The 23,941-nt window shown below is 40.1% G+C and overlaps 3 protein-coding genes across 3 annotated transcripts; all 3 read right to left on the bottom strand.

Moving 5' to 3' along the window:
- Positions 1-7,648: 7,648 nt before the first annotated feature.
- On the bottom strand, positions 7,649-8,584 carry LOC148215328 (olfactory receptor 2D3-like). Its single transcript, XM_088144104.1, has one exon. The coding sequence runs from the start codon at positions 8,579-8,581 to the stop codon at positions 7,649-7,651; it is 933 nt and encodes a 310-aa protein (XP_088000230.1). The 5' UTR covers positions 8,582-8,584.
- Positions 8,585-13,612: 5,028 nt separating this feature from the next.
- LOC112541810 (olfactory receptor 2B8-like) lies at positions 13,613-14,611 on the bottom strand. The gene has a single exon (XM_025172870.2). The coding sequence runs from the start codon at positions 14,609-14,611 to the stop codon at positions 13,613-13,615; it is 999 nt and encodes a 332-aa protein (XP_025028638.2).
- A 4,877-nt stretch (positions 14,612-19,488) lies between these two features.
- LOC103054834 (olfactory receptor 2C1-like) lies at positions 19,489-20,427 on the bottom strand. The gene has a single exon (XM_007437717.2). It carries the CDS (start codon positions 20,425-20,427, stop codon positions 19,489-19,491), a length of 939 nt encoding a protein of 312 aa, XP_007437779.2.
- Positions 20,428-23,941: the final 3,514 nt, after the last annotated feature.

The raw sequence follows: 23,941 nt of genomic DNA, 5'->3' as shown, positions 1-23,941 counted from the left end.
TTAAAACAAAACCCACAAACAATTAAAAAAATAAATGCACATTAATTAATTAAAATGGATTAATTCATTAAAAGGTCAAGCTATAAAGCAAACCCTATACATAAAAAACTAAAAACATTCAAGATGGGGGGGGCAGAATCAATTACCCCACTTCCACCGAGGCGAGCCCCCATCCAGCCCCCAGGCCATCTGGCATCACCAGGATTTCAGGCTCTTCCTGAAGGCCATGGGGGGGGGGCACATTGCACCTCAGGAGGTAGGTTCTTCCACAGAGCGGGGGCCATGGCAGAAAAGGCCCTCTTCCTAGATCCCACCAGTCAAAATTCCTTGACTGGTGGGGTCTGCAGCATGCCCCTTCTGCCAGACTGAGTGGGGTGGGCTGATATAACAGGGGCGAGATGGCTCCTCAGATAACCTGTTCCTGTGCCATGAAGGGCTTTAAAGGTGATAACCAACACCTTGAGTTGGACCCGGAAGCAAACCAGCAACCAATGCAGCTCGCATAACAGCAGTGTTATATGTGCCCCGTGGGGGCATTCAGAACTGTCCACGTCGCCTCATTCTGTGCCAGCTGCAGCTTCTGGATACTCTTCTAGGGTAGCCCCATGTAGAGTGGATTGCAGTAATCCAACTGGGAGATGACCAGGGCATGAGTGACTCTGCAGAGGGCATCCCGATTGAGGAAGGGCATAACTGCTATACTCCTAGTCATGACTGCCACCTGCTCTTCGAACAGGAGTCATGAGTCCAGGAGGACTCCCAGATTATGCACCGGGTCTGTCTGGGGTAATGCAACCCCATCAAGAACCAAAGATGACAAACTCCTAGATCTTAAGTCTCCCCGTACCCACAGCCACTCCATCTTACCAGGGTTCAGCTGAAGCCTGTTGTCCCCCATCCAGGTGCCTCCAGCCTCCAGGCACCACAAAAATAGTTGTAGGAAATATGTAGAAAAGTTTCATTAAGGAAAACAAATACAGTAGTGGGTGGAAGAAAGTAAGGAGGGATGTTGGCTGACTAGTTCCCACAATCTGGAGTAATTTGCCACTGTCTTCTTCTGAGATGTTCCATGAACTTCCCAGTCTAGTCTATAAGTCCAAATTTCCTGGTGATTTCCCATTCAATTACTAGATGGATCTGATTTTTTTAATTTTTGGAAATCAGTCAAGGTTATCTGCCATTTATCTGGTCCTTCATCCCTAAACTGATAAAACTAATAAAATAAAATATACCTCTGTGCTTCTCCAAGCAGTTTGTCAGCTCCTGAAGAATTGTGCTACATAATACTAGCATCAGAAAAAGTGCCAAACCTAGGTAGATGTGAGTTGGATTCCCATGGAATGATGCTGAAATTTAATGAAGTATTTAGGCAGGGATCATCAGAAACTCTCATCTTTGGTCCTCAAAAATGCTGCCTGAATTAGATTCTTAGTAACCTGATAGAAATGGGGCTGAAGCTGGACTGGGAAATCAAAGCATATCCTGGAAGAAGAGATAGGCAAACCTCTTCTATATTATTCCTGAGAAAACTGCATAGATGATTTCATGAAGTCCTCAGGAACTAAATTCAACTAAAATTTGAAGGACATTTTACCTTTATTAAGCAACAATTCAGTGCCTAAGGGGAACAGAGTAGCCCACTGGCTTCCTTCTTCATTATAAGGAGAAGATTTTGTAAGACTCTGAATGGATGGATTTACTCACTTAAAATTGCTTGACTCCCTTGAGTCCTCTCCTGTAGATCATTACAAATGTTCCTGCTTCTTTAAACCTCATGGGAACCTGGGAGACTAATTTAAAACAAATGAAGTCAATGTGATGAAATTGCTTCCATTAGCAACTTCAGATTTAGGCCTGTTTCCTTTGCCTGGACAAGAGAAGGCTTCAACCTCTCTCTTTTCCCTGAAATTGGGAAGATCTCCAATGATAGCGTTCCAAGAGAGCTTCACAGGGACAGTGGCCATCTCCTACTTCAGTGCTGTTGGTAGGGAAATAGTTCCTTCATCATTTTGTCATAGGGATTTGGGGTCTTCCAAATCAGTAGTCCTGCATCCTAAGATGAAGGTACCCAGAAAGCTGCCATGAAAGTTTGGGCCAAGAGACTAAAATAAGCTCCTACCAAGACCTTCATATTCCCTTGTAATATTGTTCTGGGAACTGGAGTTGTGGGATATCTTCCATCTTGGAAGAGGGACACACACAGTGATTGAAGTGAAGTGAATTAGATAAGTGCACCACTGGATTTCTATCAATGATTAGGCAGAGCCTAAATGAGTTAGAGAGGCTGGAGTATTATGCTGAGACCAAACAGACAAAAACTAATTTAATTAACCAAAACATTAAGACAATACTGATTTACTTTCTTCTTTGTTTCCCATTGACATGCAACAAAACTGAAGAAGTCAGGATAAGATCAGGGGGAAAAAACCCAAATGTGTAAACTGTCCACATGTAAAGAGTAAGTGTCAAATTCTGGGTGCCACATTTTAAGAAAGAATGTGAGGTGTTCAACTAGGTTGGGGAGATGCTTGTTTGCAAGCCAAGTCTTATGAGGAGCAATTTCAGATAATGGTTCAGTGGGCTTCTATTGCTTTAGATTTGTTCTTCTGAATCAGATAAAATTCTCCAATATTACTGAATGATGTGTGCTGAAAGGAGAATTCCAAAATTACAAATGGTTTCAACTGCGGGTGAAGAGAGGACTCCTTTTGATTGTACATCATCAGGAACTGATACATAATAACACACACATCAAAATTAAGAATGATAATAATTTAGGGTGTGGACCAAAAAGATGAAAGTCATTACATTAGGAAGCAACACACACACACAAACATGGAAAGATTATTTATTTGCTTGTATACTTCTACCTTAAACATTTATGATAAACTTGAAAACATAAGGATAAAAAAGCATATGCAGAAAGTGATGAAGCCATCTTCCCTTAACCTCTCTCTCTCTCTCTCTCTCTCTCACACACACACACACAGATACTGATGTTACATTATGTTATGCTCCCATGTACAAGGTTTTACATGATTTCTACCCTCCCGCATAAGTTCCATCCCCCATGCCCGGTGACGTTGCCACTTTTTCAAGGCTTACAAAAGCCCAACAGAGTTGGAGCTACTCCTATTGGTGGGAGTGTGTGTGAGGGGATGCTGCTCCAAAGAGTGGACACCATGACCGAAAAGGCTCTCTTCCTGGGTCCTGTCAGATGGCAGGGATCCATACATGTCTCTCCTGCTAGGTTTGATGGGATGAGTTGACACAATTGGAGAGAGGCACTGTCTTGGATAAGTTGGACCAACACCATGAATGGTTTGATAGGTAACTACCATAAGCTTGAATTGAACCCGGAAACATACTAGAAACTGATACAGCTCATGGAGCAGAGGTATAACATGAATTGATTGAGGAGCAAACATAATTGTCCTCATTGCTGCATTTTGAACCAGCTGCAGCTTCTGGATGCTCCAGAAGGCAGCCCCATGTAAAGCACAGTGCAATAGTCCATTTGGGAGGTGACTAAGGCATGAGTGAGTTTGTTCAGTTGCCCAATCCTTTGTCACTATGAGCTGGCTTCCAAGTGATTGTGGATGAGGCAGAATATGGAAATTCAGCAAACTATCCGAGGAGAATCTACAGACATAGACACATGGTTGGGTGTGTGATACTATATTTCCCCAAAATAAAAATGGCAATTTAAGACGATCCCCTTCAATGGGGGAAATGACTAGGGAAAAATAATCAGCCTAAGATGACTCTTCCATTTTCAAGGAGACCTATTTGTGAAAATATGCATGGACCTTGCTGAAGTGGGTAATGGAAGGAGAGGTCACGTAAAATATCCTTGATGAACAGCTGGTCAATTCTAACTGAAGATAACTTAGAGGCCATGAACAAACACAAATTGTAAGAAATAGGTGGCTTGTATCTATGCAATCTATGTATTTATGTATCTGTGTGTGTATTTGTATATATATACTGTATGTACATGTATATGTATATGTATATGTATATGTATATGTATATGTATATGTATATGTATATGTATATGTATATGTATATGTATATATAGAGAAAGAGCTTGCAAATGCGAATTATTGTGCTTGAACCCGGAAGCATATTAGGAACTGTGCTTGAACCCGGAAGCATACATTGAACCCGGAAGCACACTGTCAACTAAAATCCAGAAGCTGAAGTTAACATTTTGAACTAGCTTTAGCTTCTGAATGTTCTCCAAGGGCAGCCCCATGTAAAGCACATTGCAGTAGTCCATTCGGGGAGCAGGGGTGACTAAGGCAGGAGTGAGTTTGTTCAATTGCCCAATCCTTTTGTTGCCACGAGCTCGCTTCCAAGTGTGTGGAGGAAGCAGAATTTGGAAAAGTAGAATAAAATAGTTTTCTGTAATTCATCAGGCCAAGACAAGAGCCAGTGGATGAAAAGAATAGGGAAGCTAGTTTGGGCTAAATATCAGAAGGAATTTCCTTGCAGCTCTCCAATGAAGAAGGACACTGCTTTTGAAGGTGATGGGCTCCCCTCTCCTGTAGTTAAATGCAAGCTGCTGAATTTTAGATACATTCTGGATTGGAGTCACTGAATTAAACAGAGAAATAGACTGGATAAATTCAGATTCCACCTCAATGATGCCATCCTAGCATTGTCCAAAAGAACTACATGCTGCAGGATCATATCTCATTGCCTTAACATGCCAACCTGCTTGCTCCAGCCATGCTGTCCTGAAATTCTCTGCCATGATCCTGTTCAGCAAAAACTCTTTTTAAGTGTGGGGAGATCCCCACTTCAGAATATCAGTGGGCAGGAACATTAGAGCAATCAGAGTAACATTTCCTTCTGTGTAGAGTCTGAGTCTTCTACACTAATTTGTGAACTGGCCCCTTTTAGCAGATCACAGTTTAAATATTGTCTTTCCTGTCTTGGATTGGTTTGAAACTGCCCATGTATATGGGTGTACAAACATACATAAATGTACAGCGAGATTATGTGGGTACATCCTTTAATAAGCAATGAATTTTTTGATCTTACTGCTTGATATCAGTAAATGTTTTACCTGGTTGGGCCATAGTTGCAATAAAATAATCTGTCCCCTCTTCCTCTCTTAAACAGATATTGAGTTTCTGTTTAGGTTTACACAACTTTACAGAACAGCTTCAGAGGGTCTTGGATGAAGTGGATTATCTGGATCCTTTTCAATCTGGATTCAGACCTGGGCATGGGGCAGAAACAGCATTGGTCACACTTCTGGATGATCTCTGGCATGGGTGGGATGGAGGTTGTACTTGATCTCTTGGTGGCTTTCAATACCATTGACCATGGAATCCTTCTGGATCGGCTCAGGGGACTGGGGTGGGCTGCATAGTGCTGTCCTGGTTTGCCTCCATTCTCCAACGTTGATTCCAGTCAGTGATGATTGGGGAGGAGAGGTCCCACCCTTGGCCCTTACTATGTGGGGTGCTGCAGGGTTCTGTGCTCTTCTCTCTCCTATATAATATCTACCTGAGACCTCTGGGTGAACTCATCCATTGCCACAGGGTGAGTTATCATCAGTATGCTGATGATCCCCTACTATACATCTCTGCCCCTGGTGAATTAAAAGATGCTGTGGACACCTTATCCCAGTGTCTGGAGGCTGTGAGGGTCTGGATGGGGAACAACAGGCTTCAACTGAACCCTGACAAGACTGAGTGACTTTGGGTTTTGGGGCCTTCTGGTGCTAGGGCTATGCCATCTTTGGTACTGAATGGGGTTGCACTGCCCCAGACAGACCCTGTGTGCAATCTGGGGGTCCTCCTAGACTCACAAGTCCTGCTCAAAGAGCAGGTGGCAGTTGTGGTTTGCACAGCTTCATATTGTGCGCCAGTTGCACCCCTTCCTGGACTGGGGGGCTCTGCTCACAGTCACTCATGCCCTAGTCACCTCCAGATTGGATTACTGTAATGCACTCTACATGGGGCTGCTGTTGAGGAGTATCCAGAAGCTTCAACTGGTGCAGAATGCGGTGACGTGGGCAATTATGTGTGCTCCTAGAAGAGCACACATTACACCTCTGCTTCGTGAGCTGCATTGGCTGCCAATTTGCTTCTGGGTCCAATTCAAGGTGCTGTTTTTGACCTTTAAAGCACTTCATGGCAGAGGCTGGGTAATTTGAGGGACTGCCTCTCCCTGATCACATCAGCCCATCCCATTAGATCAGGCAGGGAAGGTGTGCTACGTGTGCCAACGGCCAGGGACTTGCATTCAGTGGGTCCCAGGAGGTGGGCGTTCTCTGCTGTGGCTCCCTCCTTGTGGAACATTCTCCCCCCTGAAGTGAGGCTCACCCCTTCCCTGATGTCATTTAGGAAGTCCTTCAAGACCTGCTTGTGTCATCAGGCCTGGGGGTCTTTAGGAACTGGAGACATTCTTAGATGGCTCCACTATGATAAATATTCTCTCTCTCCCTGGGGTTTGTATATTTTAAAATTTTTAAACATTTTGATGATGTTGAATTTAAATAGTCACCTTTTTATCTTTCATAATGATTGTTTTTATCCATTTGTTATTTTATTTAATTGTACACCGCCCAGAGTTACTTTGTATGAAATGGGCCGCTATATAAATGTGATATATAAATAAACAAACAAACAATCTTATGTATAAGGGTATTCATGTGCACACATGGTAATGAAATCAGTCTGAAAATATGATTGATTTGAGAGTTTATGCTTAAAAAAAAGGAAAATTAGCAAAGGTTCTAAGGGCGATGAGAGGGGCTGAATGTGAACCTTATTTGGTGCTGTCAAGAGTGGTTCATGGGAAAAAATGGACATGGAAGGAAATAAAATATGTGAAAGAAACTAGAATGGAAGTAGAATGGCTTAGGAAGAGAAAGTGCAAGTCTAGTATGAAAAAATATCAAAAGACAAATTATCTCTCAGCAGAATGAATAGAGGTGGAAATAAGGAAAAAGGACATGGAAGCTGTTGGACAAGAGTGAAAAAATTGGTACAAAGTATGCAAAGTTGCCCACATGGAAAGTAATGAAAAAGGATGTTTGGTTGAATAATGGAGTGAAAGAAGTTGTGGATGGGAAAAAAAAAAGGCTGGATGGAGAAGTTCCACTCAGAAGAGATACATCTAGCTAGCTGTGAAACTAATATTATAGATACGGAAACTCTCATCTGCTCATATAGATCTGCTCATATGGAAAGTAAGGAGGACTCAATTAACTTGGTGCCATCATTACAGTATCTCTCTTAAAGTAAATGTGGAACCAACCCAATTTCTCCTTGAACCATTAGGGTTGTTCAAATTAGAGAACTAATCAGGTGTAGATGTACACATTCCTTTCAGAATTCTCCATCAAGTGGCTAGGAAAGCAAACTGGGTGCATGATTTGTCTGAGTTTTTCCAGGAGGGAGGAGACATTCCACAACACTTTCTCAAGGACAGAACTTCGAACTTAGAAATAACAGAACATATAAAGGATGGTTTACACAAATCATGAGTGGTTCCCTCGTAATGTCCTTTTGAGATTTTAATTTGGAGGCAATCTTTGGTCACTCCTGTCTGCCCAAAACATGATGTTCAATTCAGTATAGGCCAAGGTAGCCTCTAAACTCCCATGAGGACACCAGTGGTTGTCTTTTTAGTGTTGTTTATTTAGCATCTTGGCCAATGACCCATGAATATCCTTGTTTCGCAGGGTATAGATAATAGGGTTGAGCAGAGGCGTGACTACAATGTAAAAGACAGCAATTTTCTTGTCGCTGTCTGGAGTTGTGCTTGACCGAGGTCTCATATACATAGATATGACCGTGCCATAGAACAGGGCGACCACCACCAAGTGGGAAGCGCATGTGGAGAAGGCCTTGCTTCGACCGGCAGCTGACTGCATCTGTAGTACAGTAGATAGAATGAGCCCATAGGAGGTCAGAATAGCTGAAAGGGGAACCAACAGGATCAGAACACCTGCTCCAAAAATTATGGTCTCAGTAGTATAGGTATCAGTACATGCAAGTTTCAACAGCACTGGCAGCTCACAGAAGAAATGATTGATGTGGTTGGGGCCACAGAAGGGGAGGCGTAGGGTACAGCCCACATTCATCATGGAGAGGAGGAAGCCACCAGCCCATGAAGCTGTGGTGAGTTGCACCTGACGCCACTTGTCCATGGCAACAGCGTAAAAAAAAGGATGACAGATGGCCAAATAGCGATCGTAGGCCATGACCCCCAAAAGAAGTCCTTCAGTACTACCTAAGGACAAAGCAATGTACATCTGAGATGTGCAGCGTATGAAGGAAATGGTTCCATTTCCAGACAAGAGATGAACCAACATCTGGGGCACGGTGCTAGAGACATAACAAATCTCCAGACCTGAGAGGTGAGTCAAGAAGAAGTACATCGGTGTGTGAAGCCTGGAGTCAGCTTGCACGAGCACGATGATCACAACGTTTCCCAAAAGAGTAAATAGATAGATGATGAGGATGACCACAAAAAGCAAAATCTGGGTTTTACGATGATTAGTCAGTCCTGCTAAGACAAATTCTGAGACAGCAGTGAAGTTGTTGGCCTCCATCATGGGCTTCTGCTTGGACAAAAAATCCAGTAGTTAGTGAGATTGTCTCGTATTATACCACTTCTAACATTCCCTTCTCAGTACTTCTGATATTTCTTGGTGACAGCTCTCACCTCCCTCAAGAATATTTGGAGGAGCAAAGTCTATCTAAAACGAGCCTTAATTAACACGAACTAATGAAGGGCTAGGAAAACTCTATAGCCAGAGACACAATATAAGGATTCCTGGCTTTGCTGTTAGTTCAAGCAGATCATTGGATTGAATGGAAGAAAATGGCTATGACCAAAGGATTTGACAGCTAGACTGGAACCACTTTTGTAGAAACCTGATTTGTGGGTTGGCTGTTTTCTTTGTTAGTTAAAAAAAAGGCATGAAAGTATCCTGAAACCTCAGAACAAAATGCATCCTTCTTGGTCACTATCTTAGAGCAAACTAAGTGTTATCTGGGCAAGTGTGCAAACAAGAAATGGCTTGCATTTCTTCCCCCATCCTCCACATACAGAAAAGGGGAGCTGAGATCTTTTTTCAAGGATAGAAAGAAGACCATCATATATCAATAAACCGAAGTGTAAACTAAGATTGTTCTAATAAATTGTGCAGAACGTTGGATGACTCTCTTTGACCTCTCTGATTGCTGATCTAATGTGGATCTCCTTCTCCTCTGTTTTACCAGGTCTCTTTCTTTCAAGGGGAGTGGAACTCCAACGCATCTGATAGATGCAAGGTACAGAAAGCTGATCTCTCCCTTGCAATTGAGAACAGGTAGGCTATCTAAATCAAGAGAGTTTTAAAAAGAGGAAAAATGAGAGAGAAGGCAGGAGGAGGAGGAGGAGGAGGGAAGAAGAGGAAGAGGAAGAGGAAGAGGAAGAAGAAGACGAAGAAGAAGAAGAAGAAGAAGAAGAAGAAGAAGAAGAAGAAGAAGAAGAAGAAGAAGAAGAAGAAGAAGAAGAAGAAGAAGAAGAAGAAGAAGAAGAAATTTAAATGGGCATCTCTTTGATTCAAGTGAGAACTGGGGCAGATCTAATATTGCCAGCCAAAAAAGATACCTGCAAATAAGTGGTGACGTTTCCTTATGCTGCCAGCCTGCATTCCAGATTACAAAATATGATCTTACCTTCATGCTTCTCCATAGTTATTCTCTGCAAATGAAGAAAGACATTTTCACGCACACACCTACACACACCCAAACCAGAAGTGGCTAGAATGTTACAAGTGAAGATCTTGGATGTTACATACCGAGCTTCACTTGCCATTCTCTGGGAGTTAGGAGGATAAAGCAATTTCTCATATTGCCTTGTCTCTAGAGCTTCAAATGGGTAAATATTTCCTTATGTTAATAACAGCTCTCTGGAAAATGTTCCACCGTGCCCTATTCCTGAACTGGAGACTCCACCAATCTTAACCATGCAAAAGATGTCCCTTGTCAAGAAACTTATTTTGCTAAATTACTTTGATATAGTATATCTAGCAGACTGTTTTAAAACTCCATTATATGGGGGCTAACTCAGTTCAGTCCAACCTGCATTGTCTAACTGCTTGATCATTCTCAGCCAATGCCTGAAGATGCAAAATGGGCTATCTTTTCTTCTCCCTTCAAGTCATCATCTGCCTGAAGCTCCAAGTCTAATATAGAAGACTCTGAATCTATTCTACAGGGACTTCTCTAATTCTCTTTTGAATTCTTCAGAATATTAACTCCCTCCCTTGGGGCTGTCTTTGGCTAAAAACACAAAGGAAGGTGCTTTTTATGTAGGAGGCTTGACCTGTAGAAAGTCCACTGGCTTTATTGATTTTTGTAGTGTGACAACCAGGGTTAACTTTAAAGCAAAGAAGGGGATGGCAGTTATAAGACATAAAAAAGGTTTCAACTGATACAGCTGATAGGAATACTGAATGTATTTACATGCTTCTCTTCCATCATAGATGGAAGAAGACCATTTGTGATTCCTTGGTTAGGGAGATAAATGGACAAAGATGAGTAGACTTTTATTCCATTTTTACCCTGCCCCTCCTCCGTCTCATGAGCTGAGACTGCTGTGTTAGCATCACAACCAGTTCTGTAACCCTAACCCAGCAGAGAATTGAGCCTCGAATTCCCCAATCTTAATCCAATATTTTAACCATTGCCTTGTTGACGCAGGTTGCTTTGAACAAAGGAAAAGAAAATGTTGAGAGAGAAATAATTATGTTGGGAGTAATATATTAGTAGAATTTTTGGAGGCTGGTAATTGTGTGAAAGTAAACCAATATAAACTTTACTGGGGAAGTGGTATTGTGACAGCAATGAAGATAGACCCATAATAGCAAGGTTGTACTGGGTAGGGTGGGCAATGAAACAATGGGGGATAGGCAGTCCCACAAATAGCCTGGTCCTATGCCATAGGTGGTGGACCTGGCAGCCTACTGGGAGCCAATGCGGGTGACGGAACAGCTGTGTTATATGAGCATATCAGGAGACACCAGTACTGGAACCAGTATTCCCTTGACCATTCCAAAAGAGTAAGAAGATGATCTCAATATTGTTCTTTCATATAGAGGAATTTGATCTCCCTTATCCATGTATAATACATAGAAATGGCATTGACTTCATAAAACATCTATATCACTTTATTTGTGGTTGCACTGTTGCGTATACATCTGTTAAACTCTACACAGCTGGGCAAGATTCAGGAAGGAAGGAATTTCACAGATTTCAATAAGATATGTATCTTATTGAATAAGTGATAGTCTGGAGTAAAAAGAATCTTGGAAATTCTAAGAGGAATTCCCCAGCGTCATTTATAGTGAGTTCATTAAAATGGAATCTCTCTGAATGATTTGAAATCCTGCTTCCCAGGACTATACTTTTTGAACTATTACCATCTGGCAGACGGTACAGGATAATGAAAACAAGGACCAATAGGCTGAAGAATAGCTTCTATCTTAGAGCTGCAACTATACTGAATTCTATCGTATAGTGCAGTATTAATGCAGCCTCAGGGGTTGTGCAATATGGAATGTGAAGGTTGTGTTATATGTGTTTTATGTGTGTTATGTGTGTTATGTGTTTTATGGTTTTTATATTTTTAAAGCTGCACTGGGGTGGCATTAATTTCGTTGTACAAGTTGTACAATGACAATAAAGATTTCTATTCTATTCTATTCTATTCTATTCTATTCTATTCTATTCTATTCTATTCTATTCTATTCTATTCTATTCTATTCAAGTCTTTTATTCCCCATTCAGATCCTCACAGCCTCCAGACACCGGGATAAGGTGTACACAGCATCACTCACTTCATCAGGGGCAGAGATGTATAATTGGGTATCATCAGCGTACTGATTATACCTCATCCCATGGCGATGGATGAGCTCACCCAGTAGCCTCATGTAGATGTTAAATGGGAGGGGAGAGAACGCCAACCCCTGCGACACCCCACAAAGTAGGAGCTGAGGGCGGGATCTCTCTTCCCCAATCCCAGTAGTGAAATATTCAGCTGGATCTTGGCAAATCACTTAAATCTGGAAAAAAAAATATTCAAAGATGAGAATGTTAAGGTATATAGTTCTTAGGAAGTCACTCGCTTGTCAGAAATGTCAACAGGGAAGGGTCCTTCAGCTCTTCCAATAGCAACCCATTGCCACAGTAACAGTCTATCCACTTTGCTGCTGGTCATCCTCTTTTTCTCTTTCCTTCAAGTGCTTCCTTACTTTTTGGATAAACCTACTGATTGAAGAGATATGTCCTCGAATGACTACTTGTAAGGCTTCTAATTCTACTGTGGACCAGGAAAAATCTCACAGTTTTCATATGGGTAGGCTTATATTCAAATGGGGCAGAGAGTGATCTTGATAACTATATATTGGGGATATTGACTTTGATAAATCTATAAAATTATGTACTGGAATTAGGAGCATTTACTTCAGGATTCTACATAGGACAAATGGGATACATTTTGAAGAAAGGAATTAATGGATATAAGTTTGACATCAGGACTCCAAGCAAGGGCAAAGTAATCAGGGCATTTCAAACTCCCAGGACTCTATTGCAAATATAAGAAGTTTCAGGCTATCTCTAAAAGTCTCAACAAACACAGTGGGGTTTAAGACTTACAGTTGTTAATTGATCAGGTACTCAGAACATTTGTCACATGTAATTTGCATCTGCATAACCAACTTGTTTCCCCCACCTTCCCTGCCTTATCCCAGTTTAAATCCTACCCAAGTTTAGACACTCCATCCATCTGATGAAGTTCCTGCAGGTCACAGAAAAGAGCTTTATTTATTTATTTAGGATATTTATAGTCCACTTTCCACACAGAAGGTCCTGTGGCAGACAGTAATCTATAAAATCAAGATCAAGCAAGATCAAACAGGAACATCAAGATAAATAAATAGATAATCAGATTAAAACACAACATAATCATTGTAACAAAACTACAAAAAATACATAGACACTCTTGAGGTGACATGGCCCAAACCTGTGGGTGAAAACAATGCTGCCCTGATCTCCATGGAAAAGATATTCCAAATTGAGGGTAACACAGGAGACCTTCCTACAGAACTTCATATCATACTATTCCTGAAGCCAGGGATTAGACCTTAACTATCACATCACCATTAGGACCAGCTAACATAAACCTATAATAGAAAAAGAAAGAGGAAAAAGGAAACTTAAAGAAAAAAAAGTTTCAATTTATCAATGGAGGAGGAAACTACATTTCTTTATATGTAAAAGGTCTTAAAGACCTTGTAGTTAGGTCTGCATTTACCTAAAGTCTGCTCCAGGCTAACTGCCAATGTTGCACCAAAGCGCTTTTAGCTGGTGACTTTGTGGAAAGATTCCCAAACAGCAACAGTGATTATGTTCATTAATGGACTTGAACAAAATCCAGTTCTGGTTCTTGTTTATCAAAACAGAACCAAAATAACTGTAGTAGAATGCCAATGTGGTTGTACTGGTCTCTCTACATTATACCAGTAATCATATATTCTACTGCTTCTGTTATGCCATCCAGGCATAAAATACAGTTCATAAAATATACTCCAAAATGTTTATAAACTACAAGACTTTAGGTAAATGCAGACCAATTCCACAAGACTAGGATGTTTGTCATTTCTTTTGAAGGACTTTCTTCTCAACAGTTTGCCCACAGCCCGGTGGACATCCCTGTTCCGCAAGGTATAAATGATGGGGTTAAGCAGAGGGGTCACCGCAACGTACAAGACTGCAATTTGTTTGTCCCGATCAGGAAATGAGTTGGATTGGGGAATAATATACATAGAAATGACGGTGCCATAGAACAAGGTGACCACAGTAAGGTGGGAACCACAGGTGGAGAAAGCCTTATGCCATCCTGCAGCTGACTGCATTTGAAAAATGGAATATAGGATGCAACTATAGGAACATAAAATAACCGAAAAGGGAACTAGAACAATAAATGCTGATAGACCATAAAGTATGGCTTCAGTGAGCTTTGTATCATCACATGCAAGTTTTAGCACAACAGGCAGTTCACAAATGAAGTGATTAATGTAATTGAGGCCACAGAACGGATGGTGAAAGAGGAAAGCAACGTATACAACTGAGAAGAGAAAACCTATGGTCCAACAGGAGGTGGCAAGCAGTAATTGATGTGTCTTGTCCATGGCGGAAGCATATTTCAAGGGCTTGCAGATGGCCAAATAGCGATCATAAGCCATGACACCCAACAGCAAACATTCGGTACTGCCCGTGCTCAATCCAGTGGAACCCTGCAGGATGCAACGGGTTGAAGAAAGCACTCTATTTCCATCCAAGAGAAAGGCTAATGTCTGAGGCAAACTGCCAGTGACATACACAATCTCCAAGCCTGCAAGATGGCTGAGAAAGAAGTACATAGGCGTGCGCAGTTGGGCATCAATGCGTACCAGTATGATGATCAGCAGGTTACCCAAAACTGTAAGCAAGTAGATGATGAGGAAGACCATAAAGAGCAAAATCTGTTCCTTCCGCTGATGGGTGAGTCCCAAGAGAATAAACCCTGTTCCAGAGGTGAAGTTCTCAACACTCATCTTGGCATCCTGCTTACAGAGTAGAGATATGAATGGGCAGTGAGGTAAATGGAGAAACAGAGAGAAAGAGAAGGAGAGAAAATTCTACTTCTGATCTTATATCACAATTTCAGGTCAGAGACTTTTTGGTTTCCAATGCATCCATCTGGCAAGTACTAATTCTATGGTTTGTCAGCAGCAGCACTGGGTCCTTCTTGTGATACTAAATGGTCCCTAATAAGCTTTCAGAAGATTCCACCAAAGGGTTGCATTTAGACAATAACAAGTGAAATGGATATTATGGAATATTGATGAAAACATAGTTGATGAGCAATTTATTCCTGAAGCAGAAAACATTTCACCAATAGAGTCTGGAATGTCTATTCCATTTTTCTGATTTATTTCTTATTGTACAGATAAGTTTCAGCAAGAGTGACAAAAATTGGGTGGGAGGAAAGGGAGAAGACTAGTTCCTACAATCTGTCACTTTCTCACAAGTCATGTCCGTACCTACAGGTATGTGGGAAAGAATCCTCTTTTCTTTGGAAAAATATGTCATCAGCATCACATACACGTAGGTGCATACATGACTTGTGAGAAAGTTACAGATTGTGGGGAGCTACTTTGCCACATCAGTCCTTTCCTCCCACTAGGATCAACTTCACTTATACTTTGTGAAGAATATGGAAAGGTGTGAACCTACTCACCTTTACAAATAGCTTCACAACTCTCAGAGTGGTAGAAACCTTTTTGAGAATCTCATTCAATCATGTTTTAAAGGCATTGTACTCACTTCCACTACAGACTTCCCTAGAATCAAAACTGATCAAAATTTGAGAATATAGAATAATGATTCTTCCTGAGTTTGCATAAGTTTGGATCTCATAAATTATAATGTTCTGCACAATAAAATGCGAAGCGTTTGGGTTTTTTCTTTCAGAAAGGTTCCAAAATAAGAAGTAACAATAGATAATTACAGGAGGTAAACCTCCTTGTGGATTCTCTAATTTTAGAGACACATAGACAGTTCTGAGAGAAGGAGAAACTACTTGCTAAAGGGAATCAAAGAAATCAGGGACAGCTTCAAATCTCTTCTATACTATTGCCAAGAAAGCTGTGTGAATGTGTCCATCAAGTAAGGAGGGGCTCAGCTCATCCTGAAGGAAATTTTACCTTTAAGAAGGTTTAGTTCCTCAACTTCCCTGACAGCTGTCTCTAAATTAAATTGCAAACCTCTTAGTGGCCATGGACAAAGCACTGCATGAACTCACCTGCCAACTCTTCCGTGTATAAGAAATGAGCAGCAAAATAGCTTCATCTAGAGCAGATGATTTTGTAAGATAAGTAAATGGATCTACTCCATGGAAATTGCTTCACTCCCTTTGGTATTGTTCTGTAGATCATTATAAGTGTTTGTTTAAACCTCATGGGCATCTGACAGACTAATCTAGAAAAATAATGATAATGCGATAAGGCTTGCTCCTTTTAGGAAAATCTACTTTTAGACTTCTTTCCTTTGTCAGGCTAGTAAAAGAATTTAGTTTTTCTCTTTTCTCTGAAATTGAGAAGATGACGCCAAAGATATCACTGCAAGAAAGCTTCATGGAGCGCAGCAATCTACTTTTCCATCTCTGAAATTTCTGATGGTGGGGAAATAGCTCCCCCATAATATTGCCATGGGAATTGGGGGTCTTGGGGTATCTTCCAACTCAGTACTCCTAAATTTTAAAAAAGAAGGTGGACTAGAAAGCATAATGAAGGGTTGAGCCAAGACAATGTAAAGAGACCCAAAATGTCCACTTCAGCAGGCAACATTTTAAGGAAGGTATTGGAAACCTGACACAGAGCTGGAGAGTAGTTTTCCTTAGGAAAAAGAAAGACATGGAGACAGAAGTTTGTGAACCCTTGTGAAAGTTTGTGAACCCTTTTGAATTTTCAATATTTCAATATGACCTAAAATGTGACCTCTTCTTCACACAATTCCTAAATACTTAGTGTTGGATCATTTCCCTCAGTAAATAACTGAACAAGTATAATGTTTTTGACTCGTTTATTTAATTGGGTTCTCTTTATCTAGTTTTAGGACTTGTGTGGAGAACAAATAATGTTTTAGGTCATATTTGTGCAGAAATACTGAACATTGAGAAGGGTTCACAAACTTTTAAGAACCTCTGTAGCTGGATCCTTCTGATCTCCACAGGACTATCTTATTAAAGTTGGAAGAAAATGGTTTTCTATAGCTCATAGGCCAAAGACAGGAGTCAGTAGATGGAAAAGATAGGGAAGCAGCTTTGGGATGAAATTAGAAGGAATTTCCTTGCAGCTATCCAGTGAAGGGACACGGTTTCCAAGAAAATGATAGGTTGTCCTTTATTATAAATAGTTAAATATAAGGTGGATAGCTGTTGTGGGACCTGAGGTTCAGATATATTCTAGGGTAGAATAACTACTGTTGGAGGGACCCATTGGATATGTAGTAATCAAGGGCTTAGATGAACCACAGGGAAGCCATGATTGAATGGAATGTAGCCTCTTTGCAGACTGCCCAGGAAATGATCTTTTCTAGTGATCATGATGGATAATGAGCTTAATGGGTTGTTTTGATGAAGTACCTAAAGTCCATCTGAACAAACAGGTACATGGAAATGCACCACTTTGCTTGGGTACTCTCAAATAATAGTGCACCAAGGCCAGGGGAAGATTAAAGCATGATTGATGGCTAAAAATGCCAAGAGTTAGGACATGAACTTCCACAATCAAGAAGTGCCCAAGAACAGCTAGAGCCCTCCTTGAATTGTCTTCTAAATTGTAACATTATTTCATTATAAGATTGATGTAAATCAGTTGGTCAGAGTCCAGCACTCTTAAGATGTAAAAGAGTAGTTTTGTGTAAGTTGGGACAGGTGTTTTAAGGGAATGCTAGTACGTAATGGTTATTCTATTCTATTCTATTCTATTCTATTCTATTCTATTCTATTCTATTCTATTCTATTCTATTCTATTCTATTCTATTCTAGTCTATTCTATTCTATTCTATTCTATTCTATTCCATTCCATTCCATTCCATTCCATTCCATTCCATTCCACTACTTCTTTTACTATCTTTTCCATGCTAGGGGGAAAAAAAATAACACCAAGGAGCTACAAGACAGCTTTTGGAAAGTCAAAATTAGTTCATATAACTTGACTGCTTATATTAGTTGGGAAAATTGTGTTGATCAGCAATCTGTGTCCTAAATTAGTTGTGCTGGAACTGAAAGCTATATTAAAGGGACAACTGTATTCACGTTGCTTTGTTTCAATAATCCTATGCAATTTTTGTACTGTGTACTGCTACCTTCTCTGGTGATTGTGCCCACTAGGGACAAAGATCTGGAGATGCGAGGAGATAGGTTTTCTATGTTTTCCACTTCCATGAACTGCATTAAATAGAGGATTATGTTGGAGAAGTTCAGACCATCCTTCCATCTCAGTGTTCCCATCCCAGCAGATTGTAGTATTTTTTGCAGAAGAACTCAATGTTCCAATATCATATCCCATTGCCTTAATATGTCAACCTGCCTGCCCCAATCCCTTTGCCCCACAATGGTCTGTCACAATCCTTTTCAGTAAAAACTCTTCTTAAACCGAGGGAGATCTCCATTTCAGAACATCAGTGGGCACAAACCTTAGAGGAACCAGATTAAAATTTCCTCTTGTGTAGAATGTGAGTTAACATTTAGGCCACCTTTGTAAATCTGTCACAGTGGTGTTTGAAAGACCTGAAGGACCAGGTTAGGGATAGATTGTCATGGAGAACATCTATCTATGTGATGACACATAAGCAACAATCAAGCATTCATATAACAGTTGCTCTGTACATCACAGAAGACCACTTACTCTGGCTAGGCTTAATGGTTTACCATTAAGGGTTCTGGAAGGAAGGTATAACAATGTTCCTTTCCAGGATCCAATCTGTCCCTCCATAGAGGGTATCACTGAATGAATCTCACACTTTTTGCTGAAATGCCCATTGTATGGTTCATGGGATTCTGACTTAAGATCACCCCTACTTATAAATTGCTCCAGCTGTTCCATGAAAGAGAATGCATTTTCTTGTTAGCTGATAAATCCCTAGAAACCTCCAAATGAGCAGTAAAATGATTGTGCAATTATGATCACTGTAAGGAAACTTAGGGTATGATTAAAGTCTGCTAAATTATCTTAGGAGGCAATTAGCTTTGCATTTTACCCATTCATTTTGTTGGATATGATTTGTTACATGAATTTTGGTCTATGACCATAAATAAAATTTGAAGTGAAGTACAGCTAGATTTCAAGGATATCTCATTTAATAAATAATTTTAATGTTATTGCTGATACGATTAAAGGTTTTATTTGGTTGGACTTTGGTTGCAACAAAATAACTCCCTCCCCTCCTCCTCACTGATACCGAATTTCTGATTAATTTAAGGCATACATTTTAACAACTGTGATTATTATTCTTATAATCAATTATACATAATTCTATTACAGTATATGAGTGGTATTCTACTGATTAGTTAGCATGGCAATGGCATTGAAGTATTACTATTATTATTACAACTTATGGAAAGCTAGATTCTGTGTAGTTGTATTTGAAGTTATGGTACTCTTTGCCCCCAGTAAGGGTTTCTCAATGAAGAGATCAGCAACCATTAGGAAATCAAGAGACCAGTTCAATCCTATTGAGATTCTCTTAATTTTTCTCAGGGCATTGTTTTGATCAATATTGGATGAAATATTTAATTTCATTCCAGCCCATTATTAACATCTCCAAAAGTCACCACTTGAAATAATTTTGGTGCAATAATGAGAATCAGCCTGCAGCAGTCCTTATGTAAATGCAGATAATTTCAAAAATGTTAGGATGTTCATGGTCAGTCTATGAGGCCAATTCCTTTCATCACCTTACTCATAGCCCTATGGACATCTTTATTTCTCAAGGTATAAATGATGGGGTTAAGCAGGGGAGTGACCACAACATACAAGACAGCAATTTGTTTGTCCTGATCAGGATCTGAGGTCGACTGGGGAATAATGTAGATAGAGATGACGGAGCCATAGAACAAGGTGACCACAACAAAGTGGGAACTGCAGGTGGAGAAAGCCTTACGCCACCCCGCAGCTGACTGCATTTGAGTAACTGAATATAGGATGCGACCGTAGGAATATAAGATAACTGAAAGGGGCATCATAACAAGAAATGCTGCTACAGCATTTAGTATGGCTTTGGTCAGTTTTATATCACCACATGAAAATTTCAGCACAAATTGCAGTTCACATATGAAATGGTTAATGTAACTGGGACCACAGAAGGGATGATAAAGGATGCTAACAACACTTAACAGTGAGTAGAGGGAACCTGTGATCCAGCAGGAGGTGGCAAGCAGGTGTCGGTGCTTCCTGTCCATGGCAGAAGCATATCTCAGGGGCTTGCAGATGGCCAAGTAGCAATCATAAGCCATGACACCCAACAGCAGACATTCCGTACATCCTGTGCTCAAAGCAATGTAACCCTGTAACATGCATTGCGTTAAGGAAATCACTCCATTTCCAGCCATGAGATGAGTTAATAACTGAGGTGAACTGCTAGTGACATACACAATCTCCATGGCTGCCAGATGGCTGAGAAAAAAGTACATAGGAGTGTGAAGTTGGGTGTCAATCTGCACCAATACGATGATCATCAGGTTACCGAAGATTGTAAGCAAGTAGATTGTGAGGAAGACCCCAAAGAGCAGGATCTGTTCCTTTCGATGGTTGGTGAGTCCCACAAGGATGAGCATTGATTCAGAGGTGAAATTCTCAATTTCCATCTTTATATCATGTCTACAAAACAGAGACATTAAGAGACACTGACAAAAGAAAGGGGGAAGGGCAGTATGACCACTCTATTCCAGTAAAATCTCAGTTCAGACATTCTTGATTTTTAATGCATCATCTTGCAAGTCCTGCTCATATGTTTGCCATCAGCAATACTAATCCCTTCCTGTAGTACAACACCTTTTCAATGCATTTCTCAGTAGTTAATGAGATTGGACTGCATTAGGCAAATAATATACCATCTTGGTATATACATAATCAAACTTACATGAAGGTATGGCTTAGGTAACATTTGTTCCCAAGCTGACAATATTTTACCAAGGGGAATTCAGAACTAGCCTTTGGGTTACGAGGAGTATATCCATGTCTGAACCAGAGTGACAAAAATGGAGCAGGAGGAAAGGAAGGAGGGAAGTGGTAGACTATTTCTCACAATAGCATTTTCCCACAACTAATGTATGTGCCAGAGCATTAGTGTAAAGTGTTCTCTTTCCTTAGGTTAATGATGTAATCTGTATCATCTTCACTGAAACCTTCCTGGGAACATGGAAAGGTTTGAACTTGCACTCCATTATCAGTCACTTCACAACTCTCAGAATCTTCTGAGCATTTGACTCACCTTATGAAATCATGCCATATTTTTATCTTGATACATTGTACTTTGTTTTCCTCTAGACTTTCATTGAATCACTGCACTATATTCTATTTCAGGGGCTATAGAATAAGGATTTCTTAGAGGTTTGCTTTAATTCCTAATTTAACATCTCATGATTGCTGTAAAATAAAATCAGGAGAGCTTGGCTTTTCTCTCTAAAGAGTTCAAAGATGAGAAACTATAGGTGATTATAGGATATACATTTCCAGGGCAATTCTATGGGTGATGATCTCTGAGATGCATAGATAAATGGAGAAGGAAAAACTGCTGATACGGACAATCTTCTTAGCCTTTCCAAAAGAAATCAGGAAGAAGCTACCTTCATATTGTCTTTCAAAATACATCTGTGTTCACACTAATTGGATCAGGAATCTTTCATGGTATATTGCAGTTCTTTGAATAAATAGATACATATGTTCTTTAAGAAGCAGCAATCTTCTTCATGCATGAAAAAATAAAACCTTCAAGTCATACCTAGTTATCTTTGAAATAATACAGGATTTGTTTATATTTATCATTGTCTTCTTCCGAGAGGTGTCATCAACTGCCCATTGTAATCTTTAGCCCTAGGATTTCTGAGTGATCCTCCATCTAATTAATAGCTGGCTATTTTTTAAGTTTTTTTTAGGTCAGGCAAGGCCTTTGGCCACTTAGCTGATCCCTCATCCATAAACTGGTAAAAATAAGAAAAGTGAAATTTACCTGTGTGCTTCTCCTAGGTGTCCAGCAGCTATCAGGGAATTGTGCTTCATTCTACCAGTTTCATATAAGGTGCCAATAGGTAGGTGGATGTTACTTGGATTCCCAGGGAACGATGTTGAATTATTCTATTTGGGGAAGTTTTTCAGAAATTGTCGCCCATGTTCTTTTTTTTTTTTTTTTTAAAAGGCCACCTGATCCAGGTCCCCCAGTACCCTAATGGGAGTGGGACTGCAGGTTAGTCTGAGGCTTCCAGTCTAACCTACAGACTGGAAAAAGATAGTGGTAAATCTCTTCTGTAGTACTGCCATGAAAACTGTGTGCATGGAATTATCAAGTCAGCAAGAGCTGAGCTCAACTTGAAGGATACTTGATCTTCATGAACCTTTAGTTCCTGATCTATCTTGTCTTCTGTCTATACACAAAAATGTAAATCTCCTTGGGGTGTTGAGCAGAATATTACATGACTTCACTTAGTGACTACTCAGTGCATGAGAGGAAAAGAGCCACACACTATTCTCTTGTTTACTATGTTCAGATGATTCTGTAAGGTAATAAGTAGATTGTCTCTATGGAACTCCATGGAAATTGCCCCCCCCCCCACCTTTTGGTAATTTTCCATAGATTGTTATAAATGTTTTGCTCTTTCTTTTATTCTCGTGGACAACTGACAGGCTAATCTAGGAAAAAATAATATAGTGTGATATGGTGTGCTGCATTTTAAAACGCCAGATTTGGACCTCTTATATTCTTGGCAGCAGAATAATTTCTAAAAAGAGATTTAGAATCTCTTTCCCATGAAACTTTCAAATAAGTGGGTTATGTATAGGGGTATTCATGTGCCCACATGGTAATAAAATCAGTCTGAAAATATGACTGATTTGAGAGTTTATGCTAAAAAAATAAGAAAATTAGCAAAGGTTCTGAGGGTGATGAGAGGGGCTGAATGTGAACCTTATTTGGTGGTGTCAAGAGTGGATCTTGAAAAAAAATAAAATATGTGAAAGAAATTAGACTGGAAGTAGAATGGCTTAGGAAGAGAAAGTGCAAGTCTAGTATGAAAGACAAATTATCTCTCAACAGAATGAATAGAGGTGGAGATAAGGAAAAAGGACATGAAAGCTGTTGGACAAGAGTAAAAAAATTGGTACAAAGTATGCAAAGTTGCCCACATGGAAAGTAATGAAAATGGCTGTTTGGTTGAATAATGGAGTAAAAGAAGTTGTGGATGGGAAAAAAAAAAAGGCTGGATGGAGAAGTTCCACTCAGAAGAGATACATCTAGCTAGCTGTGAAACTAATATTATAGATATGGAAACTCATTGAGATGTCAGATTAGATTGAAGGTTGTATACTGAGAAAAAGGAAATGGGATAGATCAGATCATATAGAAAGTAAGGAGGACTCAATTAACTTGGTGCCATCATTACAGTATCTCTCTTAAAGTAAATGTGGAACCAACCCAATTTCTCCTTGAACCATTAGGGTTGTTCAAATTAGAGAACTAATCAGGTGTAGATGTACACATTCCTTTCAGAATTCTCCATCAAGTGGCTAGGAAAGCAAACTGGGTGCATGATTTGTCTGAATTTTTCCAGAAGCGGGGAGATATTCCCCAACACTTTCTCAAGGACAGAACTTCGAACTTAGAAATAACAGAACATATAAATGACAGTTTACACAAATCATGAGTGGTTCCCTCATAATGTCCTTTTGAGATTTTAATTTGGGGGCATTCATACACATTTCTTGGCTACCCTGTAAATAAATAAATGCAAGAACACCATACTCTACTGACAAGACTTTTCTACAATGTTTGACTCTTAAAAACAATTTTTAAAACAAATATTCTCCTATCAAAGTGAATACGAACCAGTAGGGGGGAAAACCAGTATCACTCTACCCAACACTAATACATAACATTGTCAGTCTCTTTGTCCCATCCTTCCCAAAGTGCTGAGGATGGGCCTACAAGATGGTTTCCCCATAATGAAGAGAAAGCTGAGAGATGGTGAATAACCCCCAGATTTTCTGAGGGTGTGTCAATACTGTGGGAACCTTTGGTCACTCCTGTCTACCCAAAACATGATGTTCAATTCAGGATTGGCCAAGGTAACCTCTAAACTAAGGAAATCCCATGAGGACACCAGTGGT

The sequence above is a fragment of the Python bivittatus genome, unplaced genomic scaffold (assembly GCF_059951505.1).
Source record: "Python bivittatus isolate LINGU-HERP-01145 unplaced genomic scaffold, Pbiv_v1 ctg000430_np1212, whole genome shotgun sequence".
In the NCBI taxonomy this organism is placed as follows: Eukaryota; Metazoa; Chordata; class Lepidosauria; order Squamata; family Pythonidae; genus Python; species Python bivittatus.
The sequence above is the reverse complement of the archived record's forward strand: the minus strand, read 5'-3'. Positions and strand labels throughout refer to the sequence as shown.

Bases quoted from the DNA above. Each gene is read 5' to 3' on its own strand.
- LOC148215328 (XM_088144104.1), bottom strand. From the start codon at position 8,581: ATGATGGAGGCCAACAACTTCACTGCTGTCTCAGAATTTGTCTTAGCA.
- LOC112541810 (XM_025172870.2), bottom strand. From the start codon at position 14,611: ATGAGTGTTGAGAACTTCACCTCTGGAACAGGGTTTATTCTCTTGGGA.
- LOC103054834 (XM_007437717.2), bottom strand. From the start codon at position 20,427: ATGGAAATTGAGAATTTCACCTCTGAATCAATGCTCATCCTTGTGGGA.